General features: G+C 39.7%; 1 protein-coding gene and 1 pseudogene across 20 annotated transcripts in view; one reads left to right on the forward strand and one right to left on the reverse strand.

The window, feature by feature from the left end:
- Nucleotides 1-1,122: 1,122 nt before the first annotated feature.
- The window catches only part of ZC3H11A (zinc finger CCCH-type containing 11A), a 58,916-nt gene continuing 41,113 nt past the window's right edge, over nt 1,123-18,925 (reverse strand). For 17 of the 20 annotated variants that reach the window (XM_003273144.3, XM_030813197.1, XM_030813198.1 and 14 more), the window contains 8 exons: nt 16,414-16,512; nt 13,382-13,450; nt 7,567-8,070; nt 6,853-6,929; nt 5,227-5,542; nt 4,563-4,729; nt 4,120-4,187; nt 1,123-3,109 (listed from right to left, as the gene is read on the reverse strand). In XM_003273144.3, the coding sequence (XP_003273192.2) occupies nt 2,851-3,109; nt 4,120-4,187; nt 4,563-4,729; nt 5,227-5,542; nt 6,853-6,929; nt 7,567-8,070; nt 13,382-13,450; nt 16,414-16,512 (1,559 nt within the window). In that variant the 3' untranslated portion in view covers nt 1,123-2,850. The remainder of the gene's footprint in view (nt 3,110-4,119; nt 4,188-4,562; nt 4,730-5,226; nt 5,543-6,852; nt 6,930-7,566; nt 8,071-13,381; nt 13,451-16,413; nt 16,513-18,925) is intronic. The other 3 variants (XM_030813204.1, XM_030813203.1, XM_030813202.1) reach the window with 1 other exon arrangement.
- Nucleotides 18,349-18,906, forward strand: LOC100590332 (annotated as a pseudogene).

Raw genomic sequence — 18,925 nt, forward strand, 5'->3', positions numbered from 1 at the left:
GAAATCCTGTCTCCACTAAAAATACAAAAATTAGCCAGGTGTGGTGGTGCAACCCTGTAATCCCAGCTACTGAGGAGGCTGAGGCAGAAGAATCGCTTGAAACTGGGAGGCAAGAGTTGCAGTGAGCCAAGATCGTGCCACTCTGCATTCTAGCCTGGGCAACAGAGTGAGACTCTGTCTCAAAAAAAAACACCCTGCAGAATTATTCTGGCAAAATAAAGCCACCATTTTAGAAAAGGATCATGGAACTCTGATCAATATATTAATAGATCAAGCTTTGTTACTGCAGTTGTAATTATTAAACATCAGTCTTATCTTTCAAATACTGATCAAGATGAAAACACACTATGTTCTAGCTTTAAAGAAGAACCACTGAGATTTAGGGTTAAGGCTAGAACTTTAGGAATTATTATCTTGAGATAAAATACATGAAACATAAAACTATCTTCATTATTTCTGGCTATAACCAAACTGGAACATTTGGGCCCTTTTCTTACTGTTATAATGAAAAACTATCACTCAAAACTATAGTCTTTTGCTTTTTGTGAAAAGTTGATTCAACTTGTTGGGATGACTTTTAGACTAATAGGAAAAATCTATGTTCTTTGGTAGCTAACAAACATATGCTTTCCCACAATTTTAAAAATTGGCACACATATTAAGAAACCTGGACTTCCGTAAATTAAATTTCTTATCTGCTGCACCTTATGCTTGAAAATTCTAAATCGTTGACTCTAAAGATCAAGTTTATTCATTTCTTTATTTTTTATCAGCCTCTTGAGCCAGAGTAGGCCCAGAGAGACTCCCTAAGATCACTTTTAAACCCTCCCTCCTTTTAAAAACTTAATGGCATTGCTTGAGTTACAATACTAAGGAGTAAGTATCTGTGTCAGAAAAAAAATCCTCACATTATAATAATATAAAGTCTTACCTAAAGCATATGCAGCTAAAACTGAGCAAACTTGTAAATTTGGCAATATATCCAGGTGAAAGGTTCCTAAGCCAAATAATAACTGAAATTCGGGCACTTACACGAAAGGCCAATAGCATTCTGATTGGGGTCTCGTCAAGGTGGATCCTAGGCTGATATGATGATGTAAGATTACTTAGCTCACAACATCAAGACTTTCCTACATCAGTTTTATTTAAAACACAAACAAGTATTTCTCTTTCTGTAAGGGCAAATGGTTCAAATAATGCAGAACATGAAACATTGACTAATACAAGTGCTTTAAATATGAAACAAAATTATTTTTTAAAAAAGCAAAAGAATAAAGAATATATACAAAAGGGACCTGGAATCTGCAAGCTGATTCCAAAAACGAAATAAGTAGAAAATCCGTGGTGAAACCTGAACATTCTACCCCTGCTTTGGAGAAGGGCTATCATACAACATTCAGTCAGCTGAAGATGGATTGGTAGAGGTGTGTCTATACATAAATTTCAAGTCATTTTTGCTTGTGCAGAATCATCTCAAATCTTCCCAAGACTGAATGGGCAGTCCTGTGGCTTTCTTCCTTTTCCATATTCCCAACAAGGCTACGTGAAGTTCAACTCTTGATGAGCCGCTTACAACAGCAGTTCCTTAGGAGCCAACATGACAGGTGGGTCAGATTTCCCTATGAGAAACAAAACTGGCCACCTACAGCAAAATATCAAAATGGGTAAGTCCTTCCTTCCTCCTCCTGATTATATACAACATATCTCCTTTCAAGACTATTATTCCCATCATGCTTATTCCTTCACAAATCTAAACCTTGAGGTGATATGAAGGAAACCAACATCAAGAAAAGAAAACTCAATTCAGAAATAAAGAAAACTGGCAGGTATACAATACACCCCCAGAGCATCTCAATATCCCTGGCACAGTACAATTCAGTGTACTGCTATAGCCCATAGATAAATATTGGCAGCTTGAATAAGCTCATTTTTTCCCTCAGGTGGTTAAAGGCCACCAAATAAATACTGGGCAACAGGAGTTTGTTGGGAGAGTTAGAAATAAAAAATTAACCAAATTTTGTCCCTGTGTTAATTCAATGCCAGTAAGGAGGCAAGTACTGAAGAAGAAAAGGGACAATTTTCATACTAAAAAAGAATTCCTCTAATCATGTCACCATCTCATATAATGAAATCCAGGGAATCCCAGAAATAGAAAATTAGTTTCAGGGGACCCCTGAGGCACTTTAAAGCCTTTTAAAAAATTACAGTAATAATAAATTAGATATTGCTCTTCAGAGGCTAACAGAGCAGCAGAAGCATCAAGATCAGGTCCAAAGAGTTATGCCCACATTACAGGCTTCCTGAGCTGCTCAGCCCTCTTTAAAGCTTAGTTGAATCTCTAAATACCTTTAAAAAGACATACAATTTAACACAGACTGAGTGGGTATTTTTGTTTAGTGGTAGCATAAAATTTGGTCCTTAATGGTAGCAGCTGTCTTCATCCATTTCAAACTCAGGTAATATCAAGTACATCAAGACAATACATAAAGAATACAACAAAGGAGAAAAAAGCCAAAACTGACAAACACCTCAAGGAGTCACTAAGTTCACTTGCACCCTTTCACTTGATCTCCCTCTCAGTCTCTTTTTTGTGGAGAGAAGGGTATGACAGAACTTTTTTCTCATCATTGGGTATGATAAACAATGGCATCGAATGGACAAAATGGTTATAAAGTAACTTTAAAAATCTGACCCCAAGGAATCCAGGACACATACAGATAATTCAGAGGTATACTGATTTGGGGCAAATTCTAGACTAAAGAAATGATCATCTCAGGTAAATGTTACAACAGATGAAACTAAGTCCAGTTTTTTGGCGATTTTTTTTTTAAAGTGTCCTCACTACCACCTTCAGCTATCAATCATTTCTGATAGCTCAAGCAGAAGGTCATCTTCATCCTTCCCAGGATCCAGGTCAATCTCAGCTTCCAATTTGCCTCCTGAAATCTCCCATATTAGTTTCTCAAAATCATCCTCCACAGAGAGTGGGGGCTTTCCTGTTGAGGCAGAGCTGAGTCGGCGAGTTTTCACGCTCATTTGGGATGAGGAAGGGCCAGACACCTCTGGGGGTGAGGAATCTGAAGAGGACTGGGTTGGAGGCAGCACAAGACTGTAAGAAAAAAAAGATTATTAGAAAACTGCCCTTTTTTCAATAGTTGGCTGAATCACCTAGTCTCATGGACACAAAGAGTGAGCAAAAATTTGTTTCTAAGAACATACATAAAGAAATAATTCTTTTACTGATTTGGGATCAAGCATTTTTTTTTTTTTTTTTTGAGGCAGAGTCTCCCTTTGTCACCCAGGCTGGAGTGTAGTGGTACAATCATGGCTCACTCCAGCCTCGACCTTCTGGGCTCAAGCGATCATTCTGCCTCCGCCTCCCAAGTAGACGGGTCTACAGGTGTGTGTCACCATGTGATTTTTTTTTTTATTTCTTTGATTTTTATTAGAGACAAGACCTCACTATGTTGTCCAGGCTGGTGTTGAACTCCTGAGCTCAAGTGATTCTCCAGCCCCAGTCTCCCAAAGTGTTGGGATTACAGGCATAAGCCGCCTTGCCTGGCCAGCACCAAGCATTTTTATAACTCAAAGTAGGTGTTAAAGACATCTTTCAGGGGCCGGGCATGGTAGCTCACACCTGTAATCCCAGCACTTTGGGAGGACGAGGAAGGTGGATCACTTGAGGTCAGGACTTTGAGACCACCCTGGACAATGTGGCAAAACCCTGTCACTACTAAAAATACAAAAATTAGCTAGGCCTTGTGGCAGGCACCTGTAATCCCAGCTACTTGGGAGGCTGAGGCAGGAGAATTGCTTGAACCTGGGAAGTGGAGGTTGCAGTGAGCAGAGATTGTGCCACTGCACTCCAGTCTGGGTGACACAGTGAGATGCTGCCTCAAACAAAAAAACAAAAAACATCTGTTAGGTAATATAGCAAAACGTAAACAATGGCACCAAAGAGGAACAGCAACCCTAAATTTTCATACTTTCTTGCAATTAATTTGAAGTGCAACAGATTTATTTGAATGTTGCTAAAGTTATTTATCAGTGTTATTCTCTAGAGAGCCTAAACAATAACAGGGGCCTGGAGTCTGTTTAGAAAGAATTACAAAGCATTACCTGTCTCTAGGATTTTCTGCTTCAGGCACAGTGACTGATTTGTCCTCAGAGACAAGCGGGACAACAGCCTACAAAAGGAAGAGTCAGGTAATTCAGTGAGAGTCAGGCTTTTTAATTTGAGCATATTCATTTTCTTTTGCTGCCTTCTTAGAATTGTGGCTATGATTCTTTAAGCCTGTGAATCTAAGAATCGATAATCTAAAGGTTGAGTATATAAATAAGCAAAATACCTTGCCACCTAAAAATTAGCTTTTAAAAAATCCTGTCCTGCTACTTCACAAATATCAAACTGTAAGTATAAAATACAGTAGTAACCCAAATTACTAAAATGCTAGGAAATGCCAGGAAGTGATATACACAAGATAGAATGCTAGTGGAGAGTTAGTCTTTCCTGCTTTCCTACCACACAGAATGAAGCACCACAAAGTGAATATACTTCTTACCACAGCTGCCTTTTTGGCTGGGGGTTCCTGTAGGACACTGCTGGAGCTGAGTGGCTTCACAGCGGCAATGACAGCAGGGTGCATCTCCACTGCCTTACGTTTTGGGGCCAATTTGGGGGATGACACAACTTTAACCACAGATGGCTTCACGTTCACTTTGGGTTTAGCTACAAAGGGCAGAAAATATCTGATAAGCAGTGAGAATAAACTCTTTTAAATGGAGAATAATTCAGAATAAAATACCAAAACTCCTTCAGTACTAGAAATACCACAAATAATTTATTAAAAAAGAGACTGAAAATGATTCAAAGGCAATTTGTGGTCACATGGTGGTCACTACAGGTGGTCACCATGTAGATATAATACCACTTAAATTTGTTACCATTCCTCTATTCCTTGTTTTTATTCAATACCAGAGGAAAGATGCACCATAGAAAGTTTTACACAAAGCTTTTTAAATAGCAATTTTAAATTCTGAGAAAAGAATTCATCTCATTTTGCCTTTGTATAAAAATATCAGAAATATTACTATCTACCTGTGGATAGAAGGCAAATGAAATATTACTATCTACCTGTGGATAGAAGGCAAATTCAATTGGCAACAATTGGGTTGAATTTGGTAATTCTGATAACCTAAAGCAATACACACTATAGAAATACTTGCCTTTACCCCTTTTTTCCAAGATCTGTGCTGCACACTTCACATTCAATACTGAGTCTCCAATCCCTGAGGTTTCTACCTCCACCTTCTGGGATGACTTTGTGGGAAGTCGCTTGGTCAGGTGCCGTGTGATTCCTGGCACAGCAGTGAGCACTGGTTTCTCTGCCACTTGGGTATTACAAGAGGCTACATCTCCCCGAAGAGGTGTCAAGACTGATTTTTCCCTCTCCGGCTGTTTCTGCATGTGCTTCTCTCTCATGGTCTCACATCTCTTGACTTGAATTTTAGTGATGTCAAGTCCTGTGGTCTCACCTGAAGCCTGTGGATAAATTTGAATGACAGAATTAAAATCTGGTACCTCTAATAACCTGTATGATATAAGTACCAGGCCAACATCGAAGTTAAGCAGAATCTCACATGATGCAGAATCTGAGAGAAAAGCTCTTTATTTGATGTTAAATAGAAAATACCCTGTTAAAGATGAAATATTAGAATTACAGATGTATCGAATAAAAAAAAACCCAGATTCCACAGGCTAGACAACCATGACTCTAAGTCAAATACTAATGATTCCTAAATAATCAAAGACTTGCACAAAGATTTATGTACAAAGATATTATTTTATTTATAATTGTGTAAAACAAAATCTGAACGTCCAGAAAAAGACTGTATTTGTATAATGGAGAATCATGTGGTCAGTAAAAACAAACTTCTTGAAGAATTATTAACATGGTAAAGTTAAAGCAGGCTGTAAAATGATACACTGTAGAGTTCTCGATTATGTTCTAAACATGGGTTTAACATTAAACAAATTCACATGCATGCATATATAAACAAAAAGGTCGAAGAAGGCCAAGTGTGGTGGCTCACACATGTAATCCCAACACTTTGGGAGGCCAAGGCAGGCGGATCACTTGAGGCCAGAAGTTCAAGACCACTCTGGTCAACATGGAGAAATCCTGTCTCTACTAAAAATACAAAAATTAGTCAGGCTTGGTGGTGCATGCCTTTGATCCCAGCTACATGGGAGGCTGAGGCACAAGAATTGCTTGAACCCAGGAGGCAAAGGTTGCAGTGAACCGAGATCATGCCACTGCACTCCAGCCTGGGCAACACAGCGAGACTGAAAAAGCTCGAAGAAATCCATGGAAAAGATAATGATGGTTACATCTGAGTTGTATATTTTTAGGGTTTGTTCATTTTTTAAAAAAATAAAATTCCCGACTTTTGTATGATGCATAGCATTAGAAAACACTCAGTTAAAAAAATATTAATGGCCAATTCAACAAAAAACTTTATTTTTTGTATCTTTAGTAAAGACGGGGTTTCACCATGTTAGCCAGGATGGTCTTGATCTCCTGACCTCGAGATCCGCCCGCCTCGGCCTCCCAAAGTGCTGGGATTACAGGCGTGAGCCACTGCGCCTGGCAAACAAAAAAACTTTAAAAGGGCAGCAAATACTGATATACATAGAACTATAGGAAATTCTCATAAGAAATTGTAAGTAAAAAGAAAGACTGTTTACCTAATATATGAGTGAAGCACTTAGAAATTTACTGTAAGGTAAAACTACCAATTATCTAGCCTTTGTTTGCCATGAACAAAACCATACAATGATCTTAAATTTACCTCTTTAGCTTCTGTTCTAATACTGCTCTGAGAATCAACTTCATTTCCTTCCTGAAGGTTCTTCTCTTCTTTCATCCCTGTATTCACATTAAAGACATCATTAGTTATTTTATTTAAGCTGCAACTTCATGATAGATATGTTAAACAAAACTTTATTTAATGAAAGTAGTAAGGACAAATAAAATTACAGATAAAGCCCATCTGTGCTCCTAAAGTCTCAAAATACACATTAAAATAGCAAAGGTTGGCTGGGCATAGTGGCTCACACCTGTAATCCCAGCACTTTGGGACACTGAAGCGAGCAGATCACACTTGAGGTGAGGAGTTTGAGACCAGCCTGGCCAAGGTGCTGAAATCCCATCTCTATTAAAAATACAAAAATTAGTGGGGTGTGGTGGTGCATGCCTGTAGCCCCAGCTACTCGGGAAGCTGAGGCAGGAGAATCGCTTGAACCTAGGAAGTGGAGGCTACAGTGAGCCAAGATCACGCCACTGCACTACAGCCTGGGTGACAGAGTGAGGCTCTGTCTCAAAAATAAAATAAAACAAAATAGCAAAGGTCTACATAGCACTATTGAAAAACTTCATTTAATTCAGTGTTTTCAATGTTATCTGAGTAAAGAAAGGTTGTCAAACAACTCCTAGGGAGATCCCATGGAACACTCCTCTGGAATATTACGTGGGGACGTGGTACTAGAGACCAAGTTCTCGTTACCTGTTCTTTTGGTGATTCGCAGCAGCCGCCTTGCCCCTGGAGTGGCCTCATGTTGAGACGGGGAGCTGGTGCTGCTCTCAGAGCTCTGCTGCACCCTCAGTGCCTTCTCCAGTTTAATTTCTTCCAGCGTCTTGATGTGCACCTCCTGCATAGACTTTGTTTTACCTGCAGGCTCCTCTGATTGTCCTTTGCTGGCAACAATGGGTGGCAAAACAACTGTTTTTTTAATTTCACTATCAGTCTTTAGCTTGATGCAAGTTGTATCCTTTTTGCTTTTTTGTCTCTCTGCTTCCTGCTGCCGATGTTTTTTTTCAGCCAGGACCTCAGAGAAGGTTTTGATACGGATAGTGGAGGAGCTTCTTGCTCCTGAAGTAGAATCATCAGTTTTTGAAGGTCCTTCTGTCTTGAGTTTAGTTTGCAATTCTCCACGTTTCTGACTGGCTCTTTCAAGAAGAATTTCTTCTAATGTCTTCACATGGATCTCACCAACTTTATTAACTTTCTCTGTTTTCATAGGAGAAAAACATGTCATTATACTTGAAGTTCATCTCTTACTGACTTATGATCTCTCTATTCTTGGATCAAGACAGTCCAACAGAGAGCTATCATTTAAGCAGGCAATTAAAAGGATCAAAAGGGTAACATTATTTTTTTTTTTTTTTTTTTTTTTTTAAGATAGAGTCTCACTCTGTCACCCAGGCTGGAGTGCAGTGGTATAATCTCAGCTCACTGCAACCTCTGCCTCCCAGGGTTCAAGTGATTCCCCTGCCTCAGCCTCCTAAGTAGCTGGGACTACAGGTACCCACCACCAAGTCCGGCCAATTGTTTCTATTTCAATTTTAGATTACTGCAAGTTCCAGGCAGTGGTCCTCAAGGAAAACTCTTTGGAGGCAAAAATTGATTTGTATTTCTATTCAGAAGCTTATTCTTCAGAAACTGAAAGCCATTTACTAGTTGGATAAATTTCATTATAAATCTTAACAAAAATAGCAATAAATTCTTCATTAACTTATGGCTATAAACATGTAATGAACACTGGGCTAGAAATACAATGGTAAGCAAAATAAAATCTCCACATGTAATTTACAGTCTAACAGATCAATAATTAAACAAGCTATAGGTATGGTAATGATAACTGCTTTGATAAGGGAAGTATAATGCTATAAAAGGACACAGCAGGAACACCTATGCTTCTCTACAAGGAAATGATATTAAATTTAAAGGATAAAAAGAAGGTAAAACAGGTGACAAGATAGAAGAAAAATGCAGAAGGCCCAGAAATTGGCATGCCACTGAAGAGCTATTTTCAATGATACATTAATCGTTCTACATCTGTCTAAACTGAAGAGCAAATGTCACACTTCACAGACAGAACCATTCTCATTACTGAAGGGCTAAGAAAATAAATAATGAAAAGAGATAGTGCTATGAAATAAATGATAATTTGGAGATCATACACATATATATGTAATCACTGAATAACAGCGTTTAACGACCCCCCCCCCCCGACAAAAAAATTATATCCTTTCAAAATCTTTTTTTTTTTTTTTTTTTGGTAGAGACGAGGTCTTGCCATGTGGCCCAGGCTAGTCTACAAACTCCCGGCTTCAAGTGATCCTTCTGCCTCAGCCAATCAAAGTGCTGGGATTACAGGTGTGAGCCACCATACCCAGTCTGAAATCTTAAATATACTGTGTTCTGTCTCACTTTCCAAGCTCTTGAGTATACTATTCCCTCTACTTGGAGTATTCCCTGCTGATCTCATTTCTCTTGCTACCTGTGTTTTTTTTGTTTGTTTTCTGTTTTGTTTTTTTTTTTTTGAGACAGAGTTTTGCTCTGTTGCCCAGGCTGGAGTGTGCAGTTGTGTCGTCTTGACTCACTGCAACCTACACCTCCTGGGTTCAAGTGATTCTCTGCCTCAGCCTCCGGAGTAGCTGGGCCTGCAGGCGCCCACAACCACGCCTGGCTAATTTTTGTATTTTTTTGTAGAGACAGGGTTTTGCCATGTTGGCCAGGCTGGTCTCAAAACTCCTGGTCTCAAGAGATTTGCCTGCCTGGCCTCCCAAAGTGCTGGGATTACAGGCGTGAGCCACCACGCTGGACCTGGTTAGTTTCCACTGAATTCAGCTTAAAACCTGATACCCTCCAATTTAGTTTTTCTGATCAAAGCACTGAACACTCAGTACACTATAATTGCCTGTTAACTTTAACCACACTAAAGACTTCATGAGAACAACAACTATATTTAGGTACCTGCAATATTGCAAAGGAAGCACTCACTTACTGAATTATTTCTTCAAGTTCTTTAATAAAAAATTGCAAATTCTTTCAATCCAAGGTGGCAAACACTTCAAAATTACCACCCCAAGAAAGTACAACATGAATGGTGACACAGAGGCCCTGTTTCCCTCCCCTACCAAAACTTCATTGAAATGATAAAACATTAAAAATAAATCCACACTAGCAATGAGAAAGAAGGATGTCACTGGCAGAGCATACATTTTGAAGAATTTCTAAAACAGAAAGCAGATGTCTGAATTTACAGAAAAATGGAAAAATAATAGTTAAAACCACAGGCGTGAGTTCTGTTCCTCCCAATAAAGTCAAAGGAAACTGCCAAACTTGGGTTAACTAATACTAAAAGCAACGGTGGGATGTGACATAACCATTAGGGTAGAAATTTAAGGACCGCCTACAGAACAGTTGGGCCAGTCATGACCTCTTCCTGAGACCTGCTCCCTAAAAGGAGGCAAGTTTGCCTACGAAGAGCCCATTATGAAGATGTTGGGGCTGGAGAGAAGTAGAGCATGAAAATCCCAAGCTTTCACAATACCAAGCAGAAAAAGGTGAGGGAGGAGGGATAAAAGTAAACAGCAAATCTGAAAAAGGAAAAAAGTTGTTTCCACTCAGAAAATAAAGTCTTACTGCGGCAATTGTATGAGCCCCCAGACTTCCCATCTTCAGTCCATACAAGCTGCCTGTTAGTACACCCTCTCCATTTAGCCAGACATAAATTAAGTCTCCCAGTCAGGAGAGAGGACAACTTGGGGAAAGGGTCTTTAAAATGAAAGGAAACCCAAGCCAGGTACTTACAACTGTGGAAAAATAACAATATTTAAGATAAACCAAAATAAATAAAAAGAAGTGGTTAAGAAGCCAAAATCATACACAAACTTTTTAAAATAAAAATAAAGATTTGAATTAGAAGTATCAGAGCAGGCCAGGCGCAGTGACTCACACCTGTAATCCCAGCACTTTGGGAGGCCGAGGCAAGCAGCTCACTTGAGGTCAGGAGTTGGAGACTAGCCTGGCCAACATGGTGAAACCCCGTCTCTACTAAAAATAGAAGTTAGCCAAGTGTGATTGCGCATGCCTGTAATCCCAGTTACTCGGGAGGCTGAGACAGGAGAATCGCTTTAACCTGGGAGGCAGAGGTTGCAGTGAGCTGAGATCGTGCCACTGCACTCCAGCCTGGATGAAAGTGAGACTGTCTCAAACAAAAAAATAAATAAATAAATAAAAAATAAAGGCGGGCGGGGTGGCTCACGCCTGTAATCCCAGCACTTTGGAAGGCCAAAGTGGGCAGATCACCTGAGGTCGGGAGTTCGAGACCAGCCTGACCAACATGGAGAAGCCCCGTTTCTACTAAAAATACAAAATTAGCCGGGCGTGGTAGCGCATGCCTGTAATCCCAGCTACTCGGAAGGGTGAGGCAGGAGAATCACTTGAATCTGGGAGGCAGAGGTTGCAGTGAGCCGAGATCGCACCATTGCACTCCAGCCTGGGCAACAAGAGCGAAACTCCATCTCAAAAAAAAAGAAGAAATCCCAGGCCGAGAATAAAGAAAAAAAAATAAAAGAACAAAGAAAGTTCTTGAAAAATAAAAATACAAGTGCCAAAATAAATTCATGTGAAGGACTGGATAATAAAGATAAGGCTGGCCCCAAATCAGCCATTTAAAAAGGCATAGGCAAAGTATATATAGCCCATATGGCCACCACCTAATTTTGTAAATGAAGTTTTGCTGGAACACACCAGCAGTCATTCATTTACATATTGCATACATATGCATATGGCTGCTTTCACTCTACAATGGCAGAGTGGGGTAGCTGCAATACTGTGGATTGCAAAGTTATTTATATCTGACCCTTTACAGAAAAAAAATGTCAATTCCTTGCCTAAAAAATAAAGTTGAACAAAGCTCACAAAAGGTTAGCCAAAAACAAAGAAGCAAAAAGTATAAAGAGACATGCAGGCATATGTCCCAAAGTTCCAACATCTATCTAATACAAATTTCACAAGGAGAAAACAAAAAGAAATGTGGAGCAGTCATACTCAAAAGAAATTAATGTTTTCTAGAGCTAAAGAAGACAAATCTTTAGATTCAAAGGGCCCACTGAATCAGTATTTATGTATTTACTGAATCAGTATTTATGATAAATACGGATTATCATAAATACTGATTTAGCAGAATGAACAAAAATGATCCATGTTTGATCCACAACAGTGAACCTGCGGCATACTAGGAGAGATAAAACCTAGAAATCTCTGAATAACTCAGGTTGCATACAACAGAATAAAAATGTCCAACATCGGACTCCCTTTTTATGATGCTAATATAACTTTAACATCCAAATCAGATAAGGATGGGGGATAAAAAGTAACCTAACGTGGCTAACACCATTCATAAATAGAGATGTAAAAATATAAAATTTTTAAAAGCCTCAAACTGAATCCAGCAAGGTATTAAAAAAAAAAAGATGGAAGGCTGAATACATGGATGTTCATTTTATTATTCCTTAAACTGCACATATATATACTTATGTAGTTATATTTCATAATTTAAAAAATTTAAAAATTATAACACAGGAAGAATATAAAGAAAATCCCAATACTCAGATGACACCAAATTTTATTTATATTCTGGTGTATTTTTGAAGATTTTTTTAAAGGCATATGTTTATATCTTTACAAAATTAGAATAATCTCATACATATGCATGTTTCTCCTGAGAATAAGTTTCTATAATAAGAAAATAAACTTAAAAAAAAAAAAAAAAGATTCTTATGTTGCCCTAAATCAGATCAAAAGTGGTATGCGCTCTTTGTTATCTTTTTTCACTTGATACAATGCAAGTTGATTTTTCCATATCATTGTTGTTCAGCATTTGACTTTTCATGACAGCAATTATTTTAGCACATAACTATCATAATTTTATCTAAACCCTTTTTGTTGTATATTTAAGTTGTTTCTAATTTCCCACTATTTAGCCGGGTGAGGTGGCTCATGCCTGTAATCCCAGGATTTTGGGAGGCTGAGGCAGGTGGATCACCTGAGGTCAGGAGTTTGAGACCAGCCTGACCAACATGGTGAAACCCCGTCTCTACTAAAAATACAAATATTAGCGAGGCGTGGTGGCATACACCTGTAATCCTAGCAACTCGGGAGGCTGAGGCAGGGGAATTGCTTGAACCCAGGAGGTGGAGGTTGCAGTGAGCTGAGACCTCGCCATTTAACTCCAGCCTGGGCAACAAGAGCAAAACTCTGTCTCAAAAATAAATAAATAAAATAAATAAATAAATAATTTCCTACTATTAATGCTATGATGAACAATCATTTTACCATCTCTAAGCACAAAAAAGGAATTGATCCCAGATGAGTCTGAGTTGACTTGATCAATTACTTAAAAAACAAACAGAACTACAAAAGAACAAAAATCAAAAGCCCTAGCAAGCAACAGGTAAATCTGAGAAAAAGCAAAGGCTCTTACAGCAAAGAAAAAAATAATCAGAATCTGGTCTTAGGATTTACTTACCTGTTGCGTCCTCATTATTTGGATCAGCTGACATGCCTAATCGCTCCTTAAGAGACTTGGAAACTTGAGCTGTGAAAAGAAAGATTTTCAAAAATCCAAAGTTGAACAGAAACTTTTTACAGCTTAAATACAGGTTTGCTGGGCATGGTGGCACACACCTGTAATCCCAGAACTTTGGGAGGCCAAGGCAGGCTGATCACTTGAGGTCAGGAGTTCAAGGCCAGCCTGGCCAACATGGTGAAACCCCATCTCTACTAAAAATGCAAAAATTAGCCGGGCGCAGTGGCTCACGCCTGTAATCCCAGCACTTTGGGAGGCTGAGGTGGGTGGATCACTTGAGGTCAGGAGTTCAAGACCAGCCCAGCCAACATGGTGAAACCCATCTCTATTAAAAAAAAAAAAAAAAAAAAAAATTAGCCAGGCATGGTGGTGGGTGCCTGTAATCCCAGCTACTCAGGAGGCTGACGCAGGAGAATCGTTTGAACCTGGGAGGTGGAGGTTGCAGTGAGCTGAGATCGTGCCACTGGACTCCGACTCCAACCTGGGTGACAAGAGTGAGACTCTATCTCAAAAAAATAAAAAAATAAAAAGATTTTAAAAAATCAAAAGTTGAACAGGGAGTTTTTACAAGTTAAATACAGGTTTGTTGGGCATGTTGGCACACATCTGTAATCCCAGCACTTTGGGAAGCCGAGGCAGGTGGATAACCTGAGGTTTGAGACCAGCCTGGCCAACACAGTAAAACCTCATCTCTACTAAAAATACAAAAATTAGCCAGGCATGGTGGCGTGTGCTTGTAATTCTAGCTACTAGGGAGGCTGAGGCAGGAGAATTACTTGAACCCGGGAGGCAGAGGTTTCAGTGAGCCAAGATCGCACCACTGTACTCTAGCCTGGGCCAGAGAGATTCTGTATTTAAAAAAAAAAAAAAAAAAAGTTAAAATGTTCTTCTCCACAGAACAGATTTATGTCAATCATAGATTCCCTAGAGTACTCTGGAAAGCTTAAAACATGCCAGGCGTGGTGGCTCACACCTATAATCCCAACACTTTGGGAGGCCAAGGCGGGCAGATCACCTGAGGTCAGGAGTTCGAGACCAGCCTGGCCAACATGGTGAAACCCCATCTCTACTAAAAATACAAAAATTAGCCGGGTATGGTGGCACATGCCTGTAATCTCAGCTACTCTGGAGGCTGAGACAGGAGAATCGTTTGAACCCTGGAGGCGGAGGTTGGGGTGAGCTGAGATAGTGCTACTGCACTCCAGTCTGGGCGACAGAGTGAGACTCTGTCTCAAAAAACAAAAATACCAAAAGAAACAAAGAAAAACGTACTTTATATCTGAAAAGCAAAAACTACTGAATTAAAGGAAATAATTTTGTTATTGTAGAGCCTTCTAAAACCTTATTGTCATTGAAAGAATTTTTCCTCCAAGTAAATTTAAAATATGCTCCTTAGTTATGAAAATCTTCAATATGATCGATACACAAGGAGGAAAGGAATGTGGCAAAGAAGGTAACTTTTGCTTGCTCTGAGGATGCAAGAAAACCTCCAAACAGGAACGTCTACTCATCAAAGTCCCTTGGGCAAGGGGAAAAATTAAAAGAAGTTTCTTATTTCAAAGAAAGTTAAAACCAAACACAATGAGAAGGAAAAAAACACCTATTCTTTAATAATTTAACGCCAGTGTTTCACTGCAAGTCATATAAGCGGAAAAAACATAAATCTAACCTTGGCTTTTTGCTTTCCTTCAACTATAAAGAATTCTAATTCCCTGAGGGGCGCAATAGTGCATTCCTGTACTCCCAGCTACTTGGGAGGCTGAAGAAGGATGGCTTGAGGCCAGAAATTTGAATCCAGCCTAGGCAACACAGTGAAACCTTGTCTTTAAACAAACAAAACAAAACAAAAATCTAACTCCCAGCTATCTCTTGATTTAGTCCACATGTCTCCAAATCAACTTCCAAAATACCAAATCTATGCCACTACCTCGTCTTATCTAGATTATTTTAACAGCCTGTCACCTCATCTCCAGGCCAGCATGCTTGCCCCCTTCTAATCTGTCTCCATATTGCAGGCAAGGTAATGGTTTTAAAATGCACATTTGAGCCTGTGATCCTTGTTTATAATTTTTTTTTTTGTTTTGAGATGGAGTCTCACTCGGTCATCCAGGCTAGAGTGCAGTGATGATTGATCTTGGCTCACTGTAACCTCCGCCTTCCAGGTTCACACAATTCTCCTGCCTCAGCCTCCCAAGTAGCTGGGATTACAGGTGCGTGCCACCCCGCCCGGCTAATTTTTTTGTATTTTTAGTAAATATGGGGTTTTGCCATGTTGGCCAGGCTGGTCTCGAACTTCTGACCTCAGGTGATCCACCCACCTCGGCCTCCCAAAGTACTGGGATTACAGGCATGACCTACCGTGCCCGGCCTGTTTATAACCTTTCAATGGGTTGTTACTATCTTAGAATAAGTCCAAACTTTCTAACACGGCTTAAAAACTATATTATGATCTAGTCACCACACTTTTCAGCCCATTTCTATGTTTCAGCCATATGCAGTTCCTTGAGCACACCACTCTTAGCTCTGCCTTTGCAGGAGTTATTCTCTCTGCCTGACACACAGCCTCTGGCTCTCAAACTTCACCTGGCTAATTTCTAACTCATGTCTTAGGTCTAAACTTTAACATAACTTCTTCTGTGAACCTTCCCCTAACAGATGGTAATAACAGGTGCCTCTCCTACATGTTACCATAACACTGTGTACTTTTCTCTGTCACAAAATTTATCACATTTATAAGTATTCCTACCTGCCATTTATACTATAAGCTCCTGAGGAGTGTGATGGTGTTTTTTTCAATGGTGTCTACCCAGAATCTAGCAGAGTAAGGATTAAATGTTTGTTGAGTGAATAATATAACAAATACAAGATAACCTATTACCTGAACAAAAGAATGAAAAACCCTAGCTGTTAGTATTACAAGACACAAGTGTCACAATTATATACACACACAAAGTATGTAAGAACACAGGTACCTTTCTTTGGTGTTTTGTCAATGTTAGTTTCTGGAGTTTCAACTTTCTTCCCTAGCCTCTGTGCCAGGCTACGCTTTAATGGAGGATCACTATCACCGCCTATAAAGAGGGAGAACTTAGTTTAAGATTTCAAGTCAATCTTCAGCAAGGTCAAGAAACACAAACAAAAACAGACAACACAGCATAATTCTATTAAGTGTTCTGCATACATATGGCGTGTTTGTTCATCAGCTTCCTTAGAGTTCAATGTTAGAAACATAAAAATGTGGTAGAAAGAAGAGGTAAGGAAGGCAAGGTGCAGTGGCTCAGGCCTGTAATCTCAGCACTTTGGGAGGTCAAGGCAGGAGGATCACTTAAGGCCAGGAGTTCGAGACCAGCCTGGACAACACAGCAAGACCTTGTCTCTAAAACAATTAAAATAAAAAATAGTCAGGCATGGTGGCACACACCTGTGGTCCCAGCTACTTAGGAGGCTGAAGCAGGAGGATCACTTGAGCCCAGGAGGTAGAAAGGCTACAGTGAGCTATGATCATAATAATCATAATACTACACTCTAGCCTGGGCAATACAGCAAGACCCCATTCTCAAGAAAAAAAAAAAGAGAGAGACAAGGAGAAGAACAAAAAATTAGAATGCACAAACATTTACCAAATAAATTAACTGACCAAACCTACAAATGAAAGGTCATAAACCCTGGTTGAGATTAAAGTTCAGAATTAGAAATGTGAAAAATTTTCATGTACAAAAAGAACCTTTTTTTTTTTTTTTTTTTTTGAGACAGGATCTCACTATGTCACCCAGGCTGGAGTGCAGTGGTACAATCTCAGCTCACTGAAACCTCCACCTCCTAGGCTCAAGCGATCCTCCCACCTCAGCCTCCCAAGTAGCTGGACTATAGGCACATGCCATGCCTGCTTAATTTTTGTATTTTTAGTAGAGACAAGGGTTTGCCATGTTGCCCAAGCTGGTCTTGAACTCCTGAGCTCAGGTGATCTGCCCACTTCAGCCTCCAAATGCTAGGATTACAGCACTATGCCAGGCCCCCCCAAAAATCTTAACTGGTCAGCTGCTGAATTAAGTAAATGCATACAGGATGAGAAAGACAGGTTAAGAATTATTAAATTTTAAGTTTTTTAGTATGAAGACTTTAAGAGCCACATAACCCCTCTCTCTCCAATTCTAGAAAAGAAATCTAAGGTTCTGAAATATTCTGTATCTCACCCAAGTCATCAACTAGTTAGTGATACAGCCAAGACCTAAATCAAGTTTCCTAATTCTAGTTGCTTTCTTTTTGAGACGGAGTCTCATTCTTTCGCCCAGGCTGGAGTGCAGTGGCATGATCTCAGCTCACTGCCACCTCCGCCTCCTGGGTTCAAGTGATTCTCCTACCTCAGCCTCCCAAGTAGCTGGGATTACAGGCACAGGCCACCATGCCTGGCTGATTTTTGTATTTTTAGTGGAGACTTTTTTGTAGTAGAGATGTTTGTATTTTTAGTAGTTTCACCATGTTGATCAGGCCGGTCTCGAACTCCTGACCTCATGATCCACCTGCCTCGGCCTCTCAAAGTGCTGGGATTACAGGCGTAAGCTACCGCGCCCAGCCTTCCAGTTTTATTACACTGTTCAATACAAGTTGTTTAAAAGTCACCAGTTTTTAAAAACGGTTTTTTAGATTGCTTGACTGAAGTTACATTGTTTGCAAGGTACCAAAGCTTCAAAAGTCCCTACACAGAGTATGATTGTTTCTCTCCCCTCATTTATAATTTAAATATAAAACAATCACAAAGTTTATATGTATGCTGATGTTAAAATAGCTCATTCCTATATTTTAAGAACTTTTAATTATTACTTTTAGAGACAGGGTCTTGCTGTGTTACCCAGACTGGACTCAAACTCCTGGGCTCAAGGGATCCTCTAACCTCAGCTGCCCCCACGCAGGTGGGACGACAGGCATGCACCACCATACCTGGCTTAGTATTAATTTTTTCTACCTAAAATTTCTAGATCAGCTTTATCCAAGCTGAAAGTCTTATTAATTTGGAACCCTGGTTTGGTTTGTACTCTAAATACATGCTGAGATATTAAAATACTGCTCTTAGCTCTCCCCACCATCTTGAATCCTGTGGAGGCCTCCTGGGAAAAGGACTTCTTAAAGGAAGTATGTCTGGAAGGCTGTGGTCCAAGGGCATTTTTGCTGGCTGTAAGTGGGGTCTCCGGAAAAAAAGGGAGCACACAGCTTTTCTTAATATTGAAGGTGTTTATGCCCCAGATGAAACAGAATTCTATTTGGGCAAGAGATGTGCTTATGTATACAAAGCAAAGAACAACACAGTGACTCCTGGTGGCAAACCAAACAAAACCAGAGTCATCTAGGGAAAGGTAACTCAGGCCCATGGAAACGGTGGTGTGGTTCATGCCAAATTCCAAAGCAATCTTCCTGCTAATGCTATTAGACACGGAATCTGAGTGATGCTGTACACCACAAGGGTTTAAACTAATGAAAAGTCAGTAA

This window comes from Nomascus leucogenys, chromosome 5, assembly GCF_006542625.1.
Source record: "Nomascus leucogenys isolate Asia chromosome 5, Asia_NLE_v1, whole genome shotgun sequence".
Taxonomy (NCBI): Eukaryota; Metazoa; Chordata; class Mammalia; order Primates; family Hylobatidae; genus Nomascus; species Nomascus leucogenys.